General features: G+C 38.7%; 1 protein-coding gene across 13 annotated transcripts in view; it reads left to right on the plus strand.

Annotated features, from left to right (window-relative positions):
• Nucleotides 1-14,976, plus strand: part of DST (dystonin) — a 289,433-nt gene that overhangs the window by 144,837 nt on the left and 129,620 nt on the right. For 11 of the 13 annotated variants that reach the window (XM_063150658.1, XM_063150659.1, XM_063150655.1 and 8 more), the window contains 17 exons: nt 1,771-1,864; nt 2,189-2,343; nt 3,193-3,631; nt 3,714-3,842; nt 4,045-4,122; nt 4,225-4,386; nt 4,477-4,581; nt 6,816-6,911; nt 8,161-8,286; nt 8,658-8,810; nt 9,064-9,218; nt 9,405-9,531; nt 10,005-10,188; nt 11,101-11,258; nt 11,688-11,866; nt 12,130-12,268; nt 13,080-13,273. In XM_063150658.1, the coding sequence (XP_063006728.1) occupies nt 1,771-1,864; nt 2,189-2,343; nt 3,193-3,631; nt 3,714-3,842; nt 4,045-4,122; nt 4,225-4,386; nt 4,477-4,581; nt 6,816-6,911; nt 8,161-8,286; nt 8,658-8,810; nt 9,064-9,218; nt 9,405-9,531; nt 10,005-10,188; nt 11,101-11,258; nt 11,688-11,866; nt 12,130-12,268; nt 13,080-13,273 (2,673 nt within the window). Of the gene's footprint in view, nt 1-1,348; nt 1,631-1,770; nt 1,865-2,188; nt 2,344-3,192; nt 3,632-3,713; nt 3,843-4,044; nt 4,123-4,224; nt 4,387-4,476; nt 4,582-6,815; nt 6,912-8,160; nt 8,287-8,657; nt 8,811-9,063; nt 9,219-9,404; nt 9,532-10,004; nt 10,189-11,100; nt 11,259-11,687; nt 11,867-12,129; nt 12,269-13,079; nt 13,274-14,976 lie in introns of those variants that run through there. The other 2 variants (XM_063150666.1, XM_063150664.1) reach the window with 2 other exon arrangements.

Consider the following 14,976-nt stretch of genomic DNA (forward strand, 5'->3'; position numbering starts at 1 on the left):
AGTGTCTGGCTTCACCAATAGAAATTCTGTTCATACTTGCAGAAAGCTGGATTATCTTTGTTGAGAATGTGTGTAAATGACATTTGTTTATTTCTATTTTTTATATGGTCTGAGCACAGATAAACAAACATGAACCTAACTTCCTTCCCATATTTCAGGAAGGGAAAACACGCTTAGTGACAGGTCATATGGTGGTGGTCACTACAGGCGATGTTCACTGTAAAATGAGAGAGAAAATGTCATTAAGTGCTTCTGGCTTAGTCACCAAGTTAAAAGTATTGATTGATGTGGACGCAAGAACGTAATTCGTGTTTGCTGCACTGGTTACCAGTGCATCTCATCATTATGAGGTGCTGATACAGCTGTTGATAGTGGCAAAAATGTGACTTCAGCCAATACTGAAACCTGTTGAATAATAAAACTTTACTTGAAAGTCTGTCCAATACATCTCAAAGAATCCACACAGACACACAGACAATGTGTGGCCAGATTGGTATATGGGATCAAAATTAATATGGTGCCAATGAGGAGAGTGCCAAACTGAGGTCTAGTTTGCAAAACTGGCAGAGTTTGGCATTGCTGCAGGGGTGTGTCTGTGCCTTTGCAGAGCTCTGCTGCGTAAACAGTTACCTTATGGGATGGGTGTGGTTGTTCAGGAATCCTAAAAGCAGGCAGTGAAATACGGAAAAAATCACCCCAGCCCAAAATCTGAGTTAAAAAGTTAAACTTGAAAGAAGTGATCAGATTTTTCTTACTTATTTTCTGGTCAAAACAGCTGGAAGCAATTGGCTGTGCATGTGGAAGAAGATGAAGGGAAATTTTCAGGAGGACAGTGTAGTGGGACGGGCAGTTAGTGAAGATGCATGCTTGGACAGTGCAGGAATGACATTAGGTTGGATGGTGTATAGGTGTCCCAGTTTATATTGTAATGAGCTGATTAACCCTGATACTCCCCCAGCTTTTTTGTGCAGTTCTAGTTGAAGGAAAAGGAGTCAGCCCAGCCTGGAGGTTATTTGTACTGCACTGTTGAGTGTGGATTTCTCACTTCACTCCTTTTTGAAACTTTCCATTGAAGAGTCTGAGGGACACCACAAAGAGTTCTTTTAGTTCTTACTTGGTTTATAGTTATTTAGTGACACTTCAATAAAATATTTGGTGTGTCTGTTTCCTAGAGACGCCCCATTGTTGCTGCCTAGTCTGTACTTGCAAAGCTTTAATGCAAGGTAGGGAAGCCAAAAGCAAGGTAGCGTACATAGCCCCAGGTAAAATCCTTTGAAGAGCTGGCAGAATATTAATTGCTGGGTTTTAAATGTGCATACAGAAGCCTATATAAAGGAGGAGTCTAGGTGTTTCAAAAGCCAGTAGTGGAATTTCATCCCTAGAAGCTGTACATTTTGCAGGGCTTTTATCTTCATTTTTCAGCAAATGCAAACAGCCAGAAGATCTGTGCTCTGGATGTAAAGATGAATAGCAGTAGTTACAGCTATCATAGCAGTGATTCGCTGTTTAGCAACAGCACGAGTACTCGGACCAGCGTCGACTCTAATGAGAATTTCCTTTCTGTTAATTGTGGTCCCACGCTGATTAAATCTTGTATAAGCTTTGGTAATGGAACCTTAGAAGGGAACAGGTAACTTGACATATGCCTTTGTGCTTTGTGGTAGATGCTGTTGATTCATTTGTTTGTTTTTAAAGTCATGCAGCATGATTGTAAATATAAAAATTACATAGTACTTATTTATTTTCCTGAAATGCTTTGGCATCATCTAGGTTGGAGATGCTGCAGCAAATTGCGAACAGAATTCAGCGGGACAGCCGGAGCTGTGAGGACAAACTGATACTTGCCCGGAATGCTCTGCAGTCTGTAAGTCAGTCAGGGATTTTACTTGTCTGTAGTCATAAATTTATAGAAGTTGAATGGCAAAAATTTCTTGAGGGTTTGTGAAGGCAACCTTAATAGCTGCTACTTTTATTTTCATTGTACTGTAAAAGCAGCATTTCTTCAAGAAAATACCACAAGTTGCCTAGGGTGTGTTCTGTTAATATTTTTTTTTGTTCTGTAATTAATGAAATGCTTCACAATTGTTTCAAGATAAGAATAAGTTTTTTTTTTTATTTAACTATAATTCTTAGAGCTGATATCTCTGTTTTTAGCTGCAAGGCTTATGATTTTCTCTTCTTTATTAAGGACACCAAGAGATTGGAGTCAGGGCTCCAGTTCCAGCACGAGGCAGAGATAGCTGGGTATCTTCTTGAATCTGAGAATCTTCTCCGCCAGCAAGTGATTGATGCCCAAATTCTTATTGATGGAAAATACTATCAAGCAGACCAGCTTGTTCAAAGGTACTTTACAGTATGTTTATGTGAATAAGTAAATGTCCCAAATATGGATTCCCTATATGGAAAGAAATTTCAGTTCTTTATAACTATATTTAAACTTCATGGCCTGTCACTGGGTACCCAAATATCACATATTCTGGTGGGTGCATTGCCCACAAATGTTGAAGACAACAGGAGATATTTTACTTATTTATGAAAATGAAGTCAATCCCTGGACATGTTTTAATGTGTAATGTTCACTAGATATCTGTGTGTAAAGATGTTAGCTTGTTTTATTGCATGCAAAACACATTTAGAATTTACTAAATTTGATTTTTAAATGAAGATGAGATTCTGGTGACAGCTGTAGGTGTATTAAGAGGTAATAAGTGGAGTAACATTAGGTTGTGCACGACACTGTGTATAGTGTTGGCAGAAAGAAGCATTTAAACTGCATAAATGTTTTATGAAGAAGTGGCTCCAAAGTTTTTTTTGGGATTCATCCCTGGACTGATTGAGATGAAGTGCATAACTCCTTGGCAGTGAACTGAGGTGTTTGATCTACCCCAACATGTAGTGTCTTGTAAGATTTCTGGTTTGCTGATTGTTCCCTGGATTTGTGTATGGCGCATGTTAGTGCCTATAACCATTTTTTCAGACTTTGCCTGATTTCTGCTTTTATTATCTGTACAGAACTATAAGCTGATATTCCCTGTAATTCCTAATAAAATATTTACTTATAATATTTAAGCGCAACTAAAGCATGAGAGATAACGTGAGCTCATGTCACTGTTCAGTTGATCATGATAAACCTTAATCATAAGCATTCATTGGGTTTTTTTTTTTTTTTTTTTTTAAATTCTGCTTTAATAGAGTTGCAAAACTTCGCGACGACCTGATGGCCCTGCGGACCGAGTGCTCTTCCGTGTACAGCAAGGGGCACGCGCTGACCACGGAGCAGACAAAGCTGATGATATCAGGAATAACAGAAAGCTTAAACTCAGGATTTACAGCAACCCTAACGCCTGAATTGAATGCTGCAGTGACACAGGGTTTGACACCTGCTTTGGCGCCTGGCCTCCCGTCAGGCCTGAGCTCCAGGCTGGCCCCGGCCGCGGTTACCCCGGCCTGCCCGCCGCGGCTGATTCAGAGCTACGTGACCGGGGTCGACGGCGGCGCTCTGCAGACACTCAAACTGATGCAAATCAGAAAGCCTCTCATGAAATCGGCTTTCGTGGATCAGAATTTGACGGAGGAGGAGGTGAACATGAAGTTTGTCCAGGACCTGTTGAGCTGGGTGGAAGAAATGCAGGTAGCAATTTTTGCAGAAGCAGTCCGCTTTTAATGATTTGCTTTTTGTAGGTCATGGCTAATCTTTTCTTCCTGTTTGTAAGGTTCAACTTGATCGAGTAGAATGGGGTTCAGATTTGCCAAGTGTTGAAAGCCATTTGGAAAATCACAAAAATGTCCACAAAGCTATTGAGGAATTTGAATCCAGCCTTAAAGAAGCTAAAATCAGTGAGGTACCGCACCACGTTCTTTATTTCTTTGCTTGCTTTCTTACTGGGTGACCCATAAACTAGTGTTGAATTTCAGAACTGTGTTTGGATTTCACAGTCTTACCTTTATTTCTGTTCTCTACATGACTTATGATGAAATCAGAAGATCTAATGGTTTAACATATCTAACCTTTTTATTGTCTTTGATCTCATATACCAAATACAGATCCAAATGACTGCCCCTCTTAAACTCAGTTATGCAGAAAAACTGCACAAACTGGAGAGTCAGTATTCAAAACTCTTGGTAAGTTAACCATGTTCAGCTTTTCAGTGTGCATAATTTCTGATAAGGGATGAGCTTTAAATTCTGATTCTTTTAAATCTTTTTCTTTTCCTTTTACTAAAGAACACATCAAGAAATCAGGAAAGACATCTAGATACTCTTCACAATTTTGTGTCTCGTGCTACTAGAGAGTTGATATGGCTGAATGAAAAAGAAGAGGAAGAAGTTGCGTATGACTGGAGTGAAAGAAACCCCAATATAACAAGAAAAAAGGAATATCATGCAGTATGTATTGTTAATATAATCCAGAGGGGATTATTAAATGATCTTTATTAATTAGATAGAGTTCTAAAACTTTTTTTTTGTCTGAAATAGGAATTAATGAGAGAGCTTGATGAAAAAGAAGAGGTTATTAAATCAGTACAAGAAATAGCTGAGCAATTGCTTCTTGAAAACCACCCAGCCAGGCTAACCATTGAGGTAAGTTAGTAAAACCAGCACCAAAACAAGAAAAGTTTTGGGATTTAAAAGAGCTGAGTTTTGGGGGAAAAGGGGGAAAAGAAGGCAATTTAGAGAAAATTAAACAAGACTCTAAATTAAGGGGCCCTTCTAAAATTTCTTCTTCAGCATCTCTGTTGTATTTATCTTCCAGTTTCCAAAAAGCAAAACCACTTTTTAAAGTTATGGTTATACCTTGGATTGCTTAGATGAAATCTCCTGAAACTCTAAAATTAATTGGTCTGTAGAGATGTTTCTGGTCATGCAGCTTCTAGAGCTGTTGATACAAATTGCATTGACAGACTGAGGGCACAGAACAGTCCTTATGTGGTTTCTTTCTTGTTGGATTGAAAGAAATTTCAGTAAGAGCCTTTGTCATCACTTACTGTATGTGCAGGTTCCTAATATGATTTAGGGTGGGTTTCATAACTCACTTGTCAGTTAATTATGAAACTTGTTTGGATGGTAAAATCTGACCAGGTGATATGATTTACTTCAGGGTTGAATCTAGTTCTATGTTACATACGTAAACAATTTACAGAAAAATTTATTGTAGCTGTTGTAGGTCATAACAGGTTTTCAAAGGGGAATATAAAACACTTTTCCTTGTAGACCTTCAAGGAAAGAGTAGATACAGACAGTGAGTGGTAAAGACTGAAACAATAAAGAGCTGATTTATTATACAAGAATAAAAAAAGTCAGAGAATGCATTTTTATTGTTCTCCAGCTCTGCTAGTTTACATTTGCAAAAATGGGAAACATGAAGAAAACCCCTCCTTTCCTTACTTCTCAGGATATCTACTTGGAATAATAAATGACCTTTTTTTTTGTAATGTGGGCAATTCTGTTCTTTAAAAGTATGAGCTGTTCTAATGGGCTCTTACTGGTGTAGGGTGAAACCACACTGGGGATGCCTGTTACAAAACCAGGCCATCGCAGCCACCATGACTGGGCAGGTTATGCTGTCTCCAATGATATATATATATATATACTATATATATATATATAAAAAAATATATATTATATATATGTATATGTGTATATATATATACTGGGATATTTATAAAAATACCCTTTAAAAAAATCATCCTTTTCTGCTGAACAATATATGCATTAATGCATCCGTTTGGAATTCCTGGAAGACCATGGAAAAGCTGTTTGGGACGGGGGGTGGCCGCAGTCCGGACCCCGGCGCTGGGGGCACTTCCCAAGGGCAGGAGCGCCCCCTGCTGGCGAGGCGGGCGCGGCTCCTCGGGGGCCCCAAACCGGGATCGGCCCGGGCTGGGGGGGATCCCAGCTGGGTGTTCAGGGCTCCGGCAATGTACCGATCCCAGCTGGGTGCTCAGGGCTCCTGCAATGTACCGATCCCAGCTGGGTATTCGGGGCTCCGGCAATGTACCGATCCCAGCTGGGTATTCAGGGCTCCTGCAATGTACCGATCCCAGCTGGGTATTCGGGGCTCCGGCAATGTACCGATCCCAGCTGGGTGTTCGGGGCTCCGGCAATGTACCGATCCCAGCTGGGTGCTCAGGGCTCCGGCAATGTACCGATCCCAGCTGGGTGCTCAGGGCTCCTGCAATGTACCGATCCCAGCTGGGTATTCGGGGCTCCGGCAATGTACCGATCCCAGCTGGGTATTCAGGGCTCCTGCAATGTACCGATCCCAGCTGGGTATTCGGGGCTCCGGCAATGTACCGATCCCAGCTGGGTGTTCGGGGCTCCGGCAATGTACCGATCCCAGCTGGGTGTTCGGGGCTCCGGCAATGTACCGATCCCAGCTGGGTATTCAGGGCTCCTACAATGTACCGATCTCAGCTGGGTGCTCAGGGCTCCTCCTGCCATTTACCGATCCCAGCTGGGTGCTCGGGGCTCCTCCTGCAATGTACCGATCCCAGCTGGGTGTTCAGGGTTCCTGTCATTTACCGATCCCAGCTGGGTGTTCTGTGCTCCTGCAATGTACCGATCCCAGCTGGGTGTTCTGTGCTCCTGCAATGTACCAGTTGTCTCCAGGAAAGGCTCCAGCTGTTTTGAATGAGTAACTAGGCACACAGAATTGTAGATGAGCCTAGACTGGGGGAATCTCTCGGGAGCTGAGGTGGTCAGGTTTTAGTTGTTTGTGTTTGCTGCATTACTTTTGTGTTTCCTAAATTCTGTAAAGGTATATGGAAGTTTTTGTTTTCATTTCCACTTATAGAATATATCTCTCTTCCTTAAAGGCCTATAGAGCTGCAATGCAGACACAATGGAGCTGGATTCTGCAGCTCTGCCACTGTGTTGAACAACATTTGAGAGAAAATGCTGCATATTTTGAGGTAAGAAAGTAAATCAAACAGAATATGAAATATTATAAGTTTTGTTCATAGTAAAAAAGATGCAAGAAAAGCTCTAGTTGTTCTCTCACAGTAACTGTAGAATTGACATTTGTCTTGTAATGTCACTAGATGATAAGCCATGCTCCCACAGTGTTGCCACAACTCAGTTTCTTCACCACAGTTCTGTCAGTTCACAGCAGATGAAAATCTGGCCTGAGATTTTTTTTCAGTGCTGCAGCTGCAGGTGGAGACTCTGAGAATGAAACCTTGTTCTCTCCCTGTCATGCACAATGGGAGAACATATTCTAGATGGTTATTCCAGGACTACTCAAAGCAAAGTGGAATGTGCAGCCTTAATAATAAACCGAGCAGAGAACACCCTGAGAGCAGAAACATCCCATGAAACACCTCTCTGACTATCTCATTGTCACCCGTTCACACACTCAGCAAATGATTAAGTTACTTGCATGAACACGATAGACAGAGGAGTTTTTTGGTCGGTTTTGCTTGTTTTTAAATCTACTAATTTAAAACATTCAAATTATAAGGATGAATCCTTAGTGTCTTCTGGGTTGTTTGATTGAAGAGAAAGGGAGGTGATGAAGGGGTGAGATGCCTTTGGACTGAGAAAGATGAGATCCCAAAGTTAGGAACGGGACACTGGAGAAGAAAAAGCAATTTGAGCTCCTTGTGACAAGGGGAAGAAACTGGAATTCTGGATTTAAAAAAGGGGCTTAAGGGAGAGAATGGGATTTCCATTCCCAGTTGTGCCTAACCAGGACCCTTGTTTGGGTGGGCAGATACCCTTGCAGAACTGCCAGGTGTGGCAGCTCATTTCCCTTCCTGAACAAAATGTTTGCCCCAGCTGTGCTGCTTGGATTTTGCAGGTAGTTTCTATAGTTGTGGGATTTGTCTGTGCTTTCTATGTGAAAGTAATTGTAATTCCAAAGGAAGCAGGATTGGCTTAATAAAATTGTTTCATTGCAGGAATGGCCATTAACTGCAGGTTCAATAATTGCAGAATTAATTTTGCATGTAGCTCATACCAAGAATAACTGGTGTTAACAGTGTGTGCCTTTTTGAAGAGTACATTGAGACATGAGATCATGAGTAGCTGAGCGAGGTGCAGTGGTCACTTCAAGTGATGAAAAAAGGTTGTTTTAAAGGACAGCACTTGAAAACTTCAGTGTGGCTGATTCTGCATTTTTTAGTTTGTTTAAAAATAACCCAGATAATTATTTTATCCTAGTTTTTCAGTGATGCCAAAGAAGCTATGGAATATTTGAAGAATTTAAAAGATACCATATACCGAAAATACAGCTGTGATAGATCAAGCAGTCTTCATAGACTGGAAGACCTTGTCCAGGAGTCCATGGTAAGCACTTTAGTAGGAGGCAATTAGTAGGAGCTACAGTGAAACAAGAAATGTGTAGGTCATGGGGGGATATAAAATGTGCTAAGATTATTCATATAAAGTAAAGGAAAAAATGCTGATTTTTTTCAGAATTTTTAAATAAATTACTATTTTTCATAACTTTAAAATACAGTTTTATTTGTTTGTGTTTACAATACCAGATATATGAAGACAGTGGCTTCAGAAAGATACTTTGTTTTTGTGAAGTGTGTTACTTTTCAGAAACACTGTAGAAGGAGTCAGTGGGGAAAAAAAAAGGCATAACAGGCTCAAAGAGGCAGTACTGTATTCTGGACTTCTCTGATGACGTATTCTTTTCTTAACTGTTCTAGGAAGAAAAAGAACAACTCTTGCAGTATAAGAGCACAGTAGCAGGCCTTGTGGGAAGAGCAAAGGCAATAATTCAGCTGAAGCCAAGGAACCCTGACTGTGTACTCAAAACATCCATTCCAATTAAAGCTATCTGTGACTATAGACAAATTGAGGTTAGAAACTAAAATTTCCTCAAACCAATTACAGATGTAAGAATTCAGCTAAAGTTTCATTAATTACCATGTTCCTGGAGAAAGCTGGGCTGTGAATTTCTTCCACCCTAGTAAACAGGAGCAAATCCTTTGGTTGGAACATTGGTTTTGTTGTTCTGTTCCTTATTTGCTGACAGCATTTGCAGAAGTGCTTTGTACAATTATTTTGTAATGCTTGGCTCATCAAATGATTCTGCTTTTCTGTTAATACTAGATAACTATTTACAAAGATGATGAGTGTGTATTAGCAAACAACTCCCATCGTGCTAAATGGAAAGTCATTAGCCCCAGTGGTAATGAGGCCATGGTTCCATCTGTATGCTTTACAGTTCCTCCACCAAACAAAGAAGCAATAGATACAGCCAACAGGTAGGGACAAAGTAAAACTACCTATTTTCTATTAACATCTATTTACATGAAACTTGGGTTAAAATAATATCTCACAGTTTTTTGGTGGGTTTATATTCGTTGCTGGTTTTTTGGGTGTTTTTTTTTTTCTTTTTTTTTTTTTTTCATGTGTTACCCTGATCTGAAGTTGTAATTTTTTTGTTTCAGGATTGAACAGCAATTTCAGAATGTTCTGGCCCTTTGGCATGAGTCACATGTAAACATGAAGAGTGTGGTGTCCTGGCATTACCTGACAAATGAAATTGAAGTTGTTCGAGCTGGCAATGTTGCCTCAGTAAGTGTTATGACTAGGAAGGGCTCTCAACCATTTACTAGGAAGTCACAGGATGACTAAAACCGTGTGAGAGCACAAACTGTTGCAAGAAGTATTTGCAATACTGAAAATGACACTTTCCTACCTAATTTATCACTGTTGCTGTTGGAAAGAGGAATCTGAGATAGTTCTTTTTGTCCTTGTTATTGTTTGTTGCTGCATGGTGTTAGATGAGAGAAATGAAGTCTGATGTAGGGTTGGCTTAACAGAAGCCTTTTCTGATGGGAAAGATTGAAAAAGATTTTATGTTGAGTGTAAATTATCAGCTGTCAAGTGGACTCCAGCTAAGGAACAGAGACCTTTCAGGACCTCAATTCTTTGACTTTACCATCTTAGTAATTGATCAGTATTGCTTTTTGATAAAAAAGCATCACAGGAACTGTGTGAGAGGTGCACCATTGCTGACTGTGCTTTGGGTCTGTAATCTGTTGCAGATAAAGACAATGCTGCCAGGGGAACATCAGCAGGTTCTAAGCAATTTACAGTCCCGCTTTGATGATTTTGTGGAAGACAGCCAGGAGTCCAAAATCTTTACAAGCTCTGATACAGCTCAGCTGGAAAGGGAGGTTAATGTTTGCAAGCAATACTATCAAGAGCTTCTGAAGTCTGCAGAAAGAGGTAAAACTTAGCTTAGAAATGTCGAAAGATGTCCTTATGAGAGAGATTTTGTTCTTCATGTTGAGATCTTTTTTATCATGATATTGTTTCTGCCTGTGTCCTTTTGAAAAGACTAATTTAACAATGTGTGCAATTCCATTGTATAGAAGATCTTAATTTTTTTAAATTTTGTATATATAATAAGCTATGCAAAAATATTGATGTGTTACATAAAATACAGAATGCTACAAGAAATTTTACACTTAAGAATTTATTATGTGCTTTACAGCTCCCTGCTTAGTCCTGTGTTCCTTGTTTTTGAATGCTGGAAAAACAGCTTCATTACTTTGAGTTCGTGACTGAATTAGAATTTTTCACTCTGTTAAGGCTAGGAAAATGTCCTAGCTACTTTCCTGACTCCACAGGATGCCTGTAGTTACTGCTGTCTTAACTGTAATTAACACTGTATTAATACAGTGAGAACAGAAAGCTCAGAATAGCTCTTCTGATTTACTGTTGAGTAGTTGATGACTTAAAGAAATACAGTAGTGCAAAGCTGATTACTTCATTAGCAAAGTTCACTCAGCTTCAGGAAAGATGTGGTGCACTGTGCATCTGAAAGAGGATTTATGTCCCTGCTACCACTGATTAAAAGAATCAGTCACTGAATTTAGCAATGTCATCATAGAGTAATGCCTGTGCAGAATGATCACAGATGGTTATTTTTCATGTGTGAGGAGATGATTTAATAAAAATAAAGTTTAAAAGTTCCTAAGATTTGCCTTTTAACCAGAATTTTGATGGAAGCTGATGGCATTTTGGCCAGTCACGAAAACACCAGTAGAGCGATGACTTTATAAAAAGTGTGAGAAGTTATGGTGAAAATGACATGATGACTTTGATGGCTAACATATGCCTTAATTCTCTCAACAGAGGAGCAGGAAGAGTCTATTTATAATCTGTACATCTCTGAAGTCAGAAATATCAGACTACGACTGGAGAGTTGTGAGGAGCGGTTAATACGGCAGATCCGGACGCCGATGGAGAGGGATGATGTACATGAAAATGTGCTTAGGATTTCAGAGCAAGAGGTGAGTCTTTGAGAAAGCCTGTTTTGCCTAGGAAAAGTTGTATTTAATAAAGAAACATATCCTGAGTTTTGAGTGTAAGCCAGGAAGGTTTGCAGTGTACCTTGAAAAGAGGAGTCAAATATTTAGCTTCGTATGTGTTATATGAAGCTCCATAAATCGTATGTGTAATAGAGAAACTAATGGAGCATCTTTTTGCTCAGCATCTTTTTGCTGATCAGCATCACAAAAAGATGTTTGTGAGCAAAAATATGCTGATCAATGGCATCTCCATTAGTTTCCCTATTACACATACATTTCTCTTCAATTTTTTTCTAATGGTGTCATCATCAAAGAAGTAAAGGAGGGCAGACCTGTACTCATAGTGATATGTAAAGTATCTATCAGGTTGATGTAGGATAAAAGCACTACCAATCACCTTTCATTTTACAGAAACTGAAGAAAGAACTGGATCGGCTGAAGGATGACTTGGGAGTCATCACAGATAAATGTGAAGAGTTTTTCAGTCAAGCTGCTGGTTCACCTTCAGTCCCTACTCTGCGCTCTGAGCTCAATGTCGTTATACAAAACATGAACCAAGTTTACTCCATGTCTTCCATTTTCATAGAAAAGTATGTACTAGGCTGTCTTCCATCACACGTGTTTTAGTTTATAGTTTTCTCTTAAATTGAAACAATTTAATAATGAATACAATGAATAATACTGATCGAGGAAAAGGGAGTTAACATTTTAACATTGTATAAAGGGGTGCCCTGTGAAAGAAAACGCTGAAAAACACGAATGTGTTGAGTGTTGGTATTGATTGTTATGATTTTATGGTTTTATTTTATTTATTATTTTTTATGGTTCAGTTAACAGGAGGTCTGTTTTTCAGATTAAAAACTATCAATTTGGTGCTGACGAACACCCAAACAGCAGAATCATTAGTAAAACACTATGAAACTAAGTTGTGTGAAGAAGAGGCAGTAACAGCTGACAAAAACAATATTGAAAATCTGATGGGTACCTTAAAGGTAAGAGCTGGTTAGTGCCTTTTCATGGGCAAATAAAAAAAATAAGACGAAAGCTATCTGTCTTTTAACACCTGATTCCCTTATGCTTCACTCTATAGGGTGTCAAACATGGGCTTGTGTATTTAGTTTGAGGTGGTATTTGAATTGACATTTCAGAAAAAAATGACTACTTTGGAGCATTAGGATTTGGATAGGTTGAAAGCATGTTCCTGCTGTTGCAAAATGCATTAAAGTATCTGAACTTGCAAAAGTGGCACTTGTAAATGCTGCGGTAAGATTTTCTTTGCTCTTCAGAAGGTACCACATACTTAGGGTAGCATAAACATATATTTATGTTATGTAAATTTGATCACAATAACATTTTTGATGCTTCAGTGTTCTAATCAGGGTTTTTTAGGAAGTTTGGCAGTTATCTTTGAGAAACTGAAAGATTGAAGTTCAGCATTTTTTGTTTGCTGTATATAACTCATTTTGATATTACAAATTATGAGTAATGCTTTTTTGCTAGATAGAATGATTAGCATCTGCCTAATAATTTTTTTTGAAAGATATAATTTCTAAGGTGAGTGTGTTCATTTGACCTCTGTGTTTTGATCTGTGTGTTGTGGGGATTGCTGTTACTTAGAATTATTTAGCTGTTTATTGCTTCAAACCCATTCTAGTGCCACTTGAGTATTTGAGCAAGCAGAATAAAACATTAACTGAAATATTTTCGTTTATTCATTTATACAGCATACTTGTGTAAAATACTAATTTATAAAATAGTGTCATAGTTTAGCAGTTATTTACAACTTTTTTTATCACCTACTAGCAATGGAGATCTGAGGTGGATGAGAAAAGACAAACATTCCATGCCTTAGAGGATGAACTGCAGAAGGCAAAGATGATCAGTGATCAGATGTTTAAAATGCACAAGGAACGTGATCTTGACTTTGACTGGCATAAAGAAAAAGTTGATCAGTTGGCTGAGAGGTGGCAAAATGTTCATTCTCAAATTGAAAATAGGTTTGTATGACTTTTTATTATATTCTGTTCATGTTTTAGACTGTTTTTAAAAATTTATTTCTGAGGAAAAACAATCAGAAATGAATGTTAAAACAGGTCTGAATAGTTTTCTGAACTGTTTTTGGAATGTGCTGGGATGAACACCTTTATTGTGCTGTTGGCAACCTTGCCTTACTTTTCCACTGGAAATGCCTGTGGCTGTTAAGCTCCAAGAGATGAACAAGATACAGAAACTTACAACTTATTGATACACAGTGGAGCTAAATTGTCATTTTTCTTTTAAAAAAATGAAACCTGCAGAAATGGCTGGCAGGCCTATGGAAATTCCATCTGTTTCTCCACATAATTAGTTGTGATGGGCTAAATTGGTGAGCAAATTATGATTGGATTCATGTTAATTTGCTTTTAGTTACTCAAGTGTTAAGTCTGGAAGTTCTTAGCTTCCATGGACATCTGTGATAATTTGTGGTGCAATAACTTTTTTTGTGAAGTGCCTTTTATTTTTTTTTAATATCCATTAGAGATAGTGCTCTGATTTCAGCCCTTTACTGTCTAGTTGATACTGAAAAATGATGCTCAAGTGCACCTGCCAATGCAGATATGCAGATACAGCAGAACACACCTCCCTGTATTTCTGAAGATGTCCATACATGAAATTCCTGGAAATGCTTTTTTCTTCAGTCTCTACAGTCCTGTTTCCTGTATTTAAAGGATGCAGAACTGTAGAGGCGGAAGGAAAAAGTATTGGGCAAGTGTTGAGGAATTCTGTACTGTCTGAACTTATTTTCTTTGAAATGTACTTTAGTTTGTCATTATAGATAGCCTGAAAAAGAACATTGAAGATGGCGCTGTTGATGTAAAAGTCGCACAACAACCTGTCACATTTTTGTCCTCCTTTTCTGAGGACTGAATGTACATTCAGGTGCAATATTGAAGTTATTCACTTGTAATTAACTAGTTTAGTTTGTCTGTTCAACATTGCTGGAAGTTAGAAGGAAGATGGGAAAAAGGTCACTCATTTAAAGCTGGCTGCAGAATAGCTAGCTGAAGTTCCACCTCTGATTTTTCATCAGTTGTTAGTGTGACATAATTTAAATTATTAAACAGGGGTTTTATGAGGTACTGAAGTGTTCCTATTTCTTCAAGAGAGTAAGCATGAACCACATGCTCTCCTGCCAGGACTGTATCCTGAACAGAATATGCTGAAAAATGACTGCTAATACATAGTGACTTCTGGTGTAAACAGGACAGATTGAAGTAACTGCAGTACAGAGTTTTAAACAGGCTGCTTTCTGTAAATATTATCTCTGCTTCTTCCTACCAGCTTGACACTGATAATCATTATACAAAACCTATGTACAAATATTGGCTGCAGTTTTCATGATCCTTTCTCTTTTTCATGGTTCTTAAACTTTAAAACTTGCTTAAGTATGAAACTTGAGAAAAAAATTTTCCTTTGCTTGCTCTTTTTAAATCTCCTTTTGGCATCTTAAGAACAACACTACAGCAATTCAAAGTATTGATTCCAAGCTGAACTGTAAAAGGTTGTATACTTCTGTTTATTCTGCAGTGTTGAGTGGTCATATTTATATGATCTTTTAAGTAGAATCGTAGAATATCCTGAGTTAGAAGGAACCCACAAGGATCATCGAGTGTAACTCCCGGCTCTGCACAGAGCAACCACCAAAATCACACCATGATAA

This window comes from Melospiza melodia, chromosome 3 (genome assembly GCF_035770615.1).
Source record: "Melospiza melodia melodia isolate bMelMel2 chromosome 3, bMelMel2.pri, whole genome shotgun sequence".
Lineage (NCBI taxonomy): Eukaryota > Metazoa > Chordata > Aves > Passeriformes > Passerellidae > Melospiza > Melospiza melodia.